This window comes from Aulostomus chinensis, chromosome 2 (genome assembly GCF_037954235.1).
Source record: "Aulostomus chinensis isolate RoL2024-O1b breed Wild chromosome 2, RoL_Achi_v1.0, whole genome shotgun sequence".
NCBI classification, from domain to species: Eukaryota; Metazoa; Chordata; class Actinopteri; order Syngnathiformes; family Aulostomidae; genus Aulostomus; species Aulostomus chinensis.
This window is the reverse complement of record NC_141321.1, coordinates 32,346,085-32,358,055: the sequence shown is the minus strand read 5'-3', so window position 1 is coordinate 32,358,055 and position 11,971 is coordinate 32,346,085. Positions and strand designations below refer to the sequence as shown.

At 44.6% G+C, this 11,971-nt stretch overlaps 1 protein-coding gene across 5 annotated transcripts in view; it reads right to left on the bottom strand.

The window, feature by feature from the left end:
- Positions 1-798: 798 nt before the first annotated feature.
- znf536 (zinc finger protein 536) overlaps positions 799-11,971 on the bottom strand; it is a 248,000-nt gene continuing 236,827 nt past the window's right edge. For all 5 annotated transcript variants that reach the window (XM_086190368.1, XM_086190387.1, XM_086190378.1 and 2 more), the window contains one exon: positions 799-4,981. In XM_086190368.1, the coding sequence (XP_086046494.1) occupies positions 4,701-4,981 (281 nt within the window). In that variant the 3' untranslated portion in view covers positions 799-4,700. The remainder of the gene's footprint in view (positions 4,982-11,971) is intronic.

Genomic DNA, 11,971 nt, shown 5'->3' with positions numbered 1-11,971 from the left:
GGGCCAGTTTGGACACCCCTGGTATGGATGATGGCTGGATCTCACAGAGAAAAGACCCAACACAGCAAGAAGCGTTATTATACAGACATCGGGACATTTGTCGCTATTTATGATCATTTATGTATATTTTTACCAAAACTGAGATTGATTTTTCTGTTGAAAAGGAAAAAGAATTTGTACTATGTCCCTTATGAGTCTCACTGCATTGAGCCGCTCAGCTGAGGGTGTTGGAGATGAGTCCGTCGCCCGGTGGCCATGTTGGAAACAGTCGCCACCAATGATGTTGCTGCGCAGGCGCACAGCACGCCATCTCATCACACAGCAAATCTATGGGGCGTTAAAAGACTCACAGAAATTTAAAAAAAAAATGCATAAATGTGACACTCGAAATGTCCTTAAAAGTGATGTGTTATGAATGCGCGATCCCAGGAGGTCGTGTTGGTAAACCCACATGGAAGCTCTGACACATTGAATTAAAAACCAGTAAACCACGTTACTGGTGTTTACTCTAAATCTCTTCTTGTGGTATTTATTGTTGAGGTTTTCACTGTGTTCATCTTTTGTTTTCACATGAATCATGCAGTGACTGAGTGAATAGGACACATTTACAAGCAAGCACCACTTTCCTGTTTCTCTCTCGTGGGCAACATTATAGCTGCGTCTTTAGACACGAATGAGAAATATCCCCTTTATTTGACGGAAACATTTCCTCTCTGGGTGTCAGCAGTCGTTTCCCCGTCGGAGCGCCTCATCCTTTACGCTGGAGCGATAGACCTGATGCACAGACAGTTTCCCAGAGGTAGAGGTTTTATTGCAGGAACAAACACCAGGTAAATCTCACTGCTTCAGCGTACATCAGAACGTCTAGAACACGGGAAGATGTTTGATACAACTCTTAAATGAAAGATCTTGTCAAACAAAACAAATGTGCTTTAATAAGTAATCACCTCTCTTCCCCTTAAATATAAAGTTGTCTGCTGTTAATAGTTTGCAACAAAACCCCCCTCCTCACTTCTCCTCTAATAGAAATCACCTTCGTTTAGGAATGTGGACAATAGTGGGACTATAGGATCTCGTACTACAGACTCCTGATATAAATGAGCACGCTTTCAGATATATATATATATATGTATATATTTTTTTTACTTGCATCAGTGATTATAATTGAGCAAACTGCGTGTGCCACTTCAATAGGAAGCTTGACGGAGATCAAACAGCACAGGGACAATGGAATGGATTATTCAGGGATTACAGTGGTGTGGGAGGGGGGCGGGGTGTTGGGGGGCAGGGGGGGTGGTTGTGGCGTATCATTCTACGGGATGGACAAAGAGCACGAGTCACACAGGAATGACAACAAATGGCGTTCTCCAGTGTTGAAACAAAAGAAATATTGCCTCATCTCAAATAGGTGATGAAACCGTACTGATCTGCATGCGTATTAGGCTGGAACGTCCTGCTGCCAAAAGATGGAATGTTTTTTAAAAACTGTTGTTGTTTTTTTTTGCAAATATATGTAAATGTCCAGAACGCACACACACACACACACACACACACACACATATATATATATATATATATATATATATATGCATACACACGTCCAGACAAGCAAGCTACAATCACAAAAAACACAGTGGTGTGTTTAAACCCAAAGATTAGACTACATCATCTGGACCTGGAGGCTTCAGCTCAATGGGAAGAGATCCTCCAACACTTCGGCTCCATCCTCAATCTCCTGCTACGCCCACGCGACTCTGAGCCCGAAAACTGAGGACTTTGAACGCCCTGCGAACCCAGTATCAGTTTCAGATCTCCAGAGAGTTCTCAACACAATGACGTGGTCACCACGTTAGAAACTGGCGTTCTGAACCGGGCTTCGCGTGTTCTACCTAAGCGACACTGAGTAATGAGACTCAAAACACAGAGCCCATGTGAAGTGTCACGTCCTCGTCATCTTCTATCAAAGCATGCGATTCTGTGTCTATCACCTCTTACTTCCACCTCATCTAAGTTAAGAAATGTCAGGTCTTACATGTTATGTGTTCAAGCAGACGAGTCTGACCGTTTCCGCTGCAGATGACGCGCGTGTGACCAGCGCACAGGAGCCGTTCCGGGGTACTGAAGGGGCGTTAATGTGGGCGATCACTCCTGAAAATGGTGCTGGAGGTGGAGTTGGTTCTAACATGTTGAACCTACTTCTATGAATGTAGCCTGAGTTCTGCACAAGGAAGCAGCAGCTGTCCTGTTGCCTACCGGAGTAAAGAAAACTAGATGACTATGAATAATACAGTGTTCCATGTACTGGGAGTAGTTCACTGCAGCACCCAGAACTGCAAATTGTAGTGACTCAATTAAAACCAGTTTGCAGCAGAATATAGCACATACTTCTTTCTTTCTTTCTTTCCCTTCTCTTCTGCTCTTTTTAACCTCCGCTTTCTCTCAGCTTTCCATCCATATGCGCAGGGGATTCATACTTAGCCCTGTGCGTGCGTGCGTGTGTGTGTGAGTGAGTGAGAGAGAGAGAGAGAGAGAGAGAGTGTATTGTGCTGGACTGTGAACTCCTTCGGCTGTGGCTCTAAGGCTCTGGGGTTTTAAGAGTTTAGACCTCCTCACCACTTGTGTATGTGTGTGTGTTTGTGCAGGAAAATATTCGCCTTCTTAAAGTCGGGATCATTTCTCTTATCAGGGGAAAACATTACCCCACCCCCGCACGCACACACGCACGCACTCTGGGCCCCCTATGTCCTATCACCAACACAACACAAAGCACCATACTTTCTTCTCCATGCAACCGACAGCTTTTATAACGACTAACTAACGTCAGACTTGATTATTTTCTTCTGCTCCCAACAAGTTTTTGTAGATTGATAGAAGATTTTTCTTTCATTTTACTCTTAAAACAATCAATTTAAAAAAAATAAAAGAATGCCCTATTTTAAAATCAAAAAAATGTGTTTTGTTTTTTTATAGAAAAGGCAGCACAATTAGAGACACAAAGCAGGGTGACACCCATAACTATCAGATTTGGTCTCATCCTCTGTAGAAGAGCTTGTAAGAGAATGACAGTCCTGCGCTTTTAGTGTCTTTGTTTACACAGACCTTAGCATCGCTGCTACATTACGATCGAGTTTTAAAGGATTCGTTTTTGCACATCTAAACATCGTATCGGTATTTGAGAAAGTCGGATAAGCCCTCATCCTGGTTTGGGAAAATGATTAACGATGGAAGAATATTACGTGTCAGATAATTCCACGCAACTTGTTGCTCCCTTGGCCCCTGGAGCCCCTGCGTGGATGTAGTTTTAAAACGGCGAGCTGCGAGGAACCAGTGGAGGGCTGGAAGACGCCTCAGCTGTGTGCAATCTGCTTCAAATTAAAAGAAATGTATCCCGTACATGGGGAGTTCTTCACAAGCACAATACTGAAGTCCACGTAAACTCAGGAACTGTCAAAAAATGTAACTAGTTAGATGTCACACACCTCTTATTGGTCCAGACCGTAGCTGGCAGTACTGGTCTTATCTCTGACATAGCGCTCGGCTAAATATCCTCAGTACTTTCCAAAGAACCAAACTGTCATGTGTCATTATAAAAGCAGCCTGAGCTTGAATACACTCAGTTAAACTGCCGACCCTGTCTGACGTGGAGTCGGTAAGGTGACCTCTAGAAGCTGAACAGCCAGAGCATAACAAACCTTAACATCGGCTAATGGATGCTTTCAATAAGCTGCTGATTGATTTGCGTTGTATTTTCCAGGCTGTTCTACCAGTTTGGGGTTTATATTAGAGACTGTGAGAGCTGAGACGGATGGAAGAGAGAAGGAGGTGACTTGAGGGGCTCCGGCCAGCTGATGGAACTCAACTTGACCTCTTGGCGTACCATCCAGAGTCGGGTTACCACTGTAAGTGTGCGTGTGTGTGTGTGTGTGTGTGTGTGTGTGTGTGTGTGTGTGTGTGTGTGTGATGGTGAATTGATTTCCTCTGTGATGACAGCTCCAGTCAGGCTGGCACCAAAGACCCCCTCCCTGCCTCCCCCTCTATCCCCGACACACACTATCATTGCCGCCACTGAACACACATATACAGAACTCATCACTCACACTGGGAAAATGGCAGCCAGTGGTGTTATGTTCAGGGGCGGCGGTGGTGGCGGTGTGCATTCACAAGCTCAGCCTCTCCCTCTTCCCTACAGTAACTGCTCCGCTAAATCGTTTACACGGATCATTTTTCTGATAAAAGCATTATTTGGGGAGAAAAATCTCTCTAATGATCTGATATTACTTTATCTGGCTAATAGCCACCGTGATTTGTCTCTATAAACTATGATTTCATCAACTCATGTTCTTGCAACACTTAACCCACTGTGCTCAGTTAAAAAACAAAACCGCTGGATCACCTCATCACAAATACACGGGTTATTATGTCTGCTTAGTAAATGATCACGAACTTCTAATAACACACAGAGTATGTTTACTTCCTGTTTATAACGTCAGGAGCACGGTGTATTCACAGCGCTGTCTGCCAGCACTGTCATTGATCTCGGCGTCTCATCAGTGTCTTCGGCACAGTTCAGTTAGAGACACGACATCTGCATCTGAATCAGGGGGCGGCGGCGGCGGTCTGATTACACAAATCTATGGAGCTACAGATTCCACACAGACCTCCCACTCAGATGTTATTCTCCCAACCAGTTCACAACGGCTTTACTCGAGATGATGAGATACGGCGTCCCCTGCAAACGGCACTCTGCCGCCGCTGTGGCCTCCATCTGTGCCTGCCATTGGCTGATTAGACGTAATGACACCACCGACATCGTCTGGGTTCTTCTCCGGGACGTCGCTCTCAGGACGGGAGCGTTTGAAGCGTCGGTCGGGGTACTGGCTGTTGTCGAAGGGCATGCGGTGGACGCACAGCACGTGGGTCTTCAGGTTGCCCTTCTGGGACGCGCTGTAGGGGCAGTAACTGCACTTGAACGGTCTTTGTCCTGGGGAAAGACACACAGAAGGAATTATTCAAACAAGAGGCTTTAAGAGAGGGTTCCATGTTCACCAAATCCACCGTTCCCAATCAAATTGATTCTTTGCAGCCCAGCCGAACCTGAACTCACATATCTAATCAACACATGGAGATGACAAATTCATAATTTAGTAAATGAAAATGTTATCAACATACGCAACAATTTTAAAGCCCTGGCAAGTCCTGACTAGTAGGTGTCTTAGTAAGATCGCGGACATTTTTTTCTGACCTGCATCACTTCTTTGTGACTCCGGGATGCAGAATATCCACTAAGTACTCCTCTCGGGGAAGTATTAATCCTCACTCATAGAGAGGAGTCGGTAGAAGCTTGTACACAATGCATCCTGGAACATGTAGGCTGCCTGCACAGGTCTGCGAGCAGTGCTGGAGTAGAAGAACTCAGCGTGCACAGAGGAATTATTGCTTCAGTCGCCTTCATTTATCATCGACAGCGACCGGACGTTAAAACGTATAATGTGGCACATTTTTCTTGGAGGAGAGGCAGCTCTCTTCACTTGACAGTAAAACTCTTCATAAACATCTAATTAAACTCTTTAAAAATGTTGCGTGCACCTCAGAGGCCTTTAAATGAAAACATAACAAATGATACTTAAAAACTAAATTGAAATCCAATTTGCGGAGATGTTTTTGAGTGGCGGAGGTCTCGGACGAACCTCCATCATCGGTAACTTCCAGCTACAGAATTGAAACAGGCTGAGATGTTGACTACAGAGTGCAAAGAATAAGCAGGACACGCATTCCTGGTCGATTCTGTCTCAGTGTGAGTGAGGTAATCCTGCTGTTTACCTCACCTCTGTTAGACAGACAAGATGATTGTAGTCACCTTCTTTATTTATGTCATAACAGCTGTTGTGGATTGTACGTTCCTCCCTACGGTGGAAGTTCGCTGTGCTGACCCTCATGTTTACTTGAACAGACTGTTGAGATGCCAAAAGCTTCACGTTGTTCTAGACAAATAAAATGTATCCACCGGCCACCTGGACAGACGGATACTCAGTTAAATTTTGACCTTCTTACACAGTGATTCTGCAAAAATACCCAAAAAATGGACCCACTTTTATTCCACCGAGCTTGTTTACTCAGAACAAGGTGACGCGGCTCAGGAGGTGGACGCTGTCAACTTCAGCGAAACGCTGATCGCTGATTTGGCAGCTTTTGAGCTCAACACCTTGCGTGGCAGCCGCCACCGTCATAGTCGGGTCTCTATGATGCACATTTTAAAGTATTGCATTAGAAAATAAAGAATGTGGAATTTGATATAATCCTCAATTTCACAAAAAAGTTTGAACGCAGGCGAGTGGAGGTGGTTACTGCGAGCAAGGCGAGTACCTAAAGCGCTTTCAGCGACACTATGGTGACAAAGGTGCCATAGAAACGAAGCCAGTCACCATTTCTCATTTCTATGATATTTGTCCAAAAGCAGCACAGTGCTTCCTTGATGGATCACTAAGACTCTGGAAATTAGAAATCGCAGGGTCAGACTGCACGGTTTGCGGGGCGGGGGTGATATTGCATGTTGCTGGGGCGGGTCATGAAAATCCCACCTGTGCAGGACTCTGGTGCTGAACAGAACCAGGGTGACTTTGACCTGTGAAGGGTGGAATAATAGATAAATTTGCAATTTTACACAAAAATGTCCTTTGCCACCTGACAAATTCAAGCCCGGGACCTTGAGGGGATGGCGCTCACCGCTGGACCCAACTGCTTCTCCTCGTTCATGGCAGCGCATGAATCGACTGGCCAGTATTCATTGCTAATATTGTCCTATAACCCCAATTTGACCTTCTGCTGCAGCCCCTCAGGCCCTCTGGCTGTCTCTGGCATGTGTTAAGGTGTGTTTATTAACATGAAAGATTCAGCAGAGAGGAATAGACTGGGAGAGGAGGGTAAAGTTAAAGGGTGAGAGGGAGATGAAAAGTGATTTTCTCTACCGCAGCGCTACCAGAGCTCCCTATTGAAACAAATACATCCTCACAGCATTACCCAACACTTAATACCCGCCTCACTTTGTGCAGCTAGAGCGCATCCGTGAATTCATCAGAACTTAACTTTTGCAGCTCTCTGAGTCGATATGCATCTTTTGAAGAGCGTACATACATCTACTCCCCTGGACACAATAGCGGAGCTGAACGAGGCAAAGTATTTTTCTCTAGCGTTCCCCCTCGTCACAGCTCCGCCATCGAATGCTCTCCCTAGATTGAATCTGATCATCACTGCAGCAAACACAATGGCCCTTAATAGCAGCAGCCGTTTGTTTGAGGGATGCCGATTACACCGTCGTAACCCACTTCACTTAGCTGGCTCGCTCACCGACAGACAGACGGACAGAAGGAAATGGAGAGGGAGGGACTGAATGGAGGAAGAGTTTGTGCCCTCTGTATCACTCTCAGTTATTAATAACAGTACATTTGCAGTTACTCCATCTTCTCTCTCTCTCTCTCTCTCTTACTCAATTTGAGATGGTCTAAATCACATTAATATATGGAGTTTAAAAGAGGCACAGGGATAGGTGCAGGGAATATCAATAGGTAAAATGCTGCGAATTAATCTGTTTGAAGCACTCACTGGCATACACACGGGGTTAGCGCACAGTCCACTTATACTATTTACAGATGGACAAATGCTCGCCAACACATCCAGACACACACACACACACACACACACACACACACGCACTCACACAGGCGTGATGTGAGGATGCAACGCAGGATGCGCGGAGGCAGGATTTGCAGCTACTTTGTGTTTGGCAATCTGACACAGGCTTTGGAGTCTCTCCGGCTTTCTGATATTACATTGTTTGCTCCGGAGCCAGACAAAAGGGATTGCTACAAGTTTGGAGGCTTTGGATGTTCCAGTTGTCTGAATTTCCCGATAAGCAAGTCGGCAGCACACAATAAAAGGTCCCTTTTATTCGTGTGCAGTTTAATTTCACACTCTCTTACATTACGTTAAGTCCGAGAGGCAGAATATCTCATCCCATTTTACACTTAGAGAGAGCGGGTTATGGCCCCAAACAACTCAACTCCTTTTTTTTCCCTCTTTCCCTCCCGTCTCTATTTTACTGTTTGTCTCCACGGACTTTAAAATAAATACAAATCAAGCTCTGCTTTATCTCCGGGGAGATGTTTAGGTAAGAAGAGGTTTGAAATGCATAGCTTGGAGAAAGTTTGGACAGGACGTATAAACTTGAGTTAGTGTCAAGATTGAAATTGACTTCTGCAGAGCAAGACGCGCAGACTATACTTTGTTATGGATTAAAAATTAAAGAGAAGCTCTCTCGCACTCACTCACACATGCACACCCTCTCTCACTCAGACATGCACACACACCTAACGGCGCTCGCCCAGACTCACGCCCGGTTACTGTACGACTCCGCTGTTAATCCATGTACTCTGATGTGTTCTAGTTATGAAACCGGCCCACCTGCTGACTGAGCCCAGCAGCATCACCCACCAGGACTCTGTCAAATGGACCCTCCGCGCCCCACAGCTGGGCTGTAGTGGAAGCAGGAAGTTACTTGTACTTAAGTAAAAGTGGAAACCCAGATTAAACGAAAGTCCTGACTTTCAAGAAAATTTGACTCGGTTAAAACTAAAGAAGTATATGAGGGCGGTACGGTGGTGCAGTGGTCAGCACCATCGCCCCCCAGCAAGAAGGTTCTGGGTTGGAGCCCCGGCTGGAGCACAGGATCTTTCTGTGTGAGTCTCCATGTTCTCCCCGTTCCTGCTGGGTTCTCTCTGGTACTCCAGCTTCCTCCACAGTCCAAAGACATCAAGAGGGGACCAGGTTAATCCAGACTCTAAATTGACCGTAGGTGTGGCTGGGAGAGCCAGTGGTTGTCTGTCTCTATGTGTTGGCCCTGCCATGGACTGGTGACCCGTCCAGGGTGAACCACGCCTCTCGTTAAGGGTTGTTGGGATAGGCTCCACCACCTGTGACCCTTAACAGGATAAGCGGAGGAAACTGGATGAATGGAAAATGCATCTGTAAATCTTACACTAATGAATTTTGATTCGTTTGCATCCCTAACAACTAGTGGCGAAACGAGACTAAAAGAGCGGAATCAACCATGGAGACATGGAAGTCAGACGTCTGCTGTTCTCTGGCTTTCTGCTCCTCACAATTGCATTTACGCTTCAAAACTCATAAGAATGATGTTTGTTAGTGGCGGTGATCTCGCTGATGGAAACATCAAAAATCTCATCATAGAGCTGCAGTGTAGAAACCCCACCGGCTGGAGCCGCCACGGCCCCCACTGATCAGAATCACACTCATAATGTTGTAATAGTTCACAGTTGTGGGACCGGCAACCCTCCGTGTTTTCTGAGGCCAAGGACCGGTTGCTACTATGTAGTGTGCACTGATAGCATCTTAAAAATGATATCAGTGAGCTGCTGGGGCGAACAGGAAAGAAACTTTTTAATCTTGATAGACTCATTTTGACAAAAATAACCATCAATTAACTGCACAGCAGGGTGTAATTTCCCTTCAAAACCCCTGAATAATGATGCCGCTCACGTGTGTTTGACTTGGGTTCCAAAAATCAAAGATATACTGAATAAAAGAGTTTCTGATCAGCATGAGAATTAACACAGAATGATAATCAGCTGTCATCCCTGGATTGATGCATGCTGTGAAATACCTGTTTACACATCCTCAGATGTCCCCTGAAATCAGCAGAGGTAAAAACACACACACACAGACAGACACACGCACACACACACACACACACACACACACACACACACACACACACACACACACACACACACAGGAGAGCAGAGAAGCCTCCCAAATGAACGTGGAGGTTTGCAAAGTGCAACGCACGTGCAGTCAGAAGTGAGTCAGCGGTGCATGATGTGCTCTCCGATGGGTGACGTTTTATAATAAGATGGAAAATATAGGCATTAATTAATAGGTAATAAGCTGTACGTCCTTTATTCAAGCTCTGTGTTATGAAGAGCATAATAAGCGTATTTTTTGTTGAGTTATGGCGAATGCATAATTCTCAAAGATCTTTTGTTGCTTTATTATGTTTTATACATATTTTATTCCGCATTTAGGGGCATTTTTGATGCACTTATGAAGAGTTTAATAAGCTTTTGGATCCAAAGCAAGAACAGTGCCTGGTCAAGGTTGTCTGGAGCCTTCTGGTTGGCATGAACAGGAACGAAAAGTGACTTTTGTTTTAAAATCTACATTCAATGTGGATGAGGATCTGTGAAAAAGCTGTTAATAAGTCAATGATAGAGGGTGTATTCATCCCAAAGAGGCATTTTTTAGCTTTATACCTGTTGGATGCAAAAGACAATGTTAACTGTTAAAGAGTAAATGTTACGGCGGTAATAAAATATGCATAATTCATGTTAGTCTCATGTCTTATAATCTATAGTAACAACAGATTTGTTTACAATGTTATTAGCTATTAGCACTTGTTGGCAATGAGAAAATCCTTCATTTGTCGTGTAAAGTGTTGAATTCAAATTTGAAATGTTGATCTTGAGAGTGATGCAAGTAGTTGCCATGGTGACGCTGTCCTGTTGGTGTTGGACCACTGAGATGTCATCTTGTATTTTGATGTATTTCAGTTGCTTCATCTGTCTTCTCACTGGTCGTTAATATGTTATTATCACCTAGCCGGCACTGGGTGGGGTCCCGGCCTCAAGCCTTCACGAGTGAAGGAAAGATAGGAAGTAAAGGAGGGGGAGAGGGAGGGAGAGAGGGATAGAGACAGGGAGGGAGGGGGAGAGGCTGGTCTTGTTTTCATTAGTGTGGCATTATCTAAGCCTGTTAATTAACCCCCTAAGGCCCTCCGCATGGAGATCAGAGGAAAAGGAGAGCGGAAGTAGAGGGGAGGGCAGGAGAGGATTCTGTGTGTGTGTGTGTGTGTGTGTGTGTGTGTGTGTAGGGGATGTATCACACTACTGCCACAAACATGCCCATGTCTTACTCACCACAAACGCACACACACACACCCCCTCCCCCGTCCTCACTCATCATTAGCTTATCACACAAACACACTAATTTACTGGAGGGGAAGTGCGGCTCTATGACGGATATATCCAGAGTTGCTTTTACACGTGCACTTCAAACCTGAACTTATTACCCAGAGGAGCCGTACGAAAAGAACTGGAGGCTTCAGTGTGCCGGCTCTTTCTGGAGAAGAAGACTGAGTCCGCCCGCCAGCCTGTGGAGGCAGTTGTGAGTCACATGTTCTGCATCATTTGGATAAATACATTCAAAAATATCTTACGATTTAAACCAAACTGTAGATATTCAGATCGTTTCAAATGCACGTTTATTCATCCAATCCAGTTGATTTGGTGTTGCTTAAAAGTCTGACTTGTGATTCTTCAGAATTGGCCCACTGGGAGACGAGTGTCCTCCCGTCTGGTACGAATGGCCGCTTGAGGATCCTTATTGTTTATTTCTGACATAAAACTTCGGGCCACGCCGTGAGCTGACTGGCCTGACTGGAACGATGCAACCACCAGAGTCAGTTTTTAGTAAAAGAGCACAAAATCACTACAAAAATGTTCTCATGAAGGTCTACTAATGTAACGGTTCTAGGACCAGAGAAGGAAACATTTGCCCTGGACTCAAGTGTAACGGTTAAAAATAAGTTACCTTGGGTGAGTTCAAAGTTATGTAAATATAAATGATTTAATTCATAAAAATACATGGTTTAAAAACTAAACAGTTCATTCTAAAGGTTAAAAAAAGAGAAAGCTGATTAAGTTGAAATTCATTGTAAGCTGCTGATCTAGTTATCTGTCACCTGCTACTTTGGTCTCCTAGACAAGTAAGCAGAGTGATAAGCTAAAATGGATAATCTGTGTAAAAAACACAATCAATTCCTGATATTATTTTGGAAAAGCTCTCTGATTATTGATTTGTATTGTTTGCTAAAATGCTTCTTCTTCAAAGGTATTTCTTG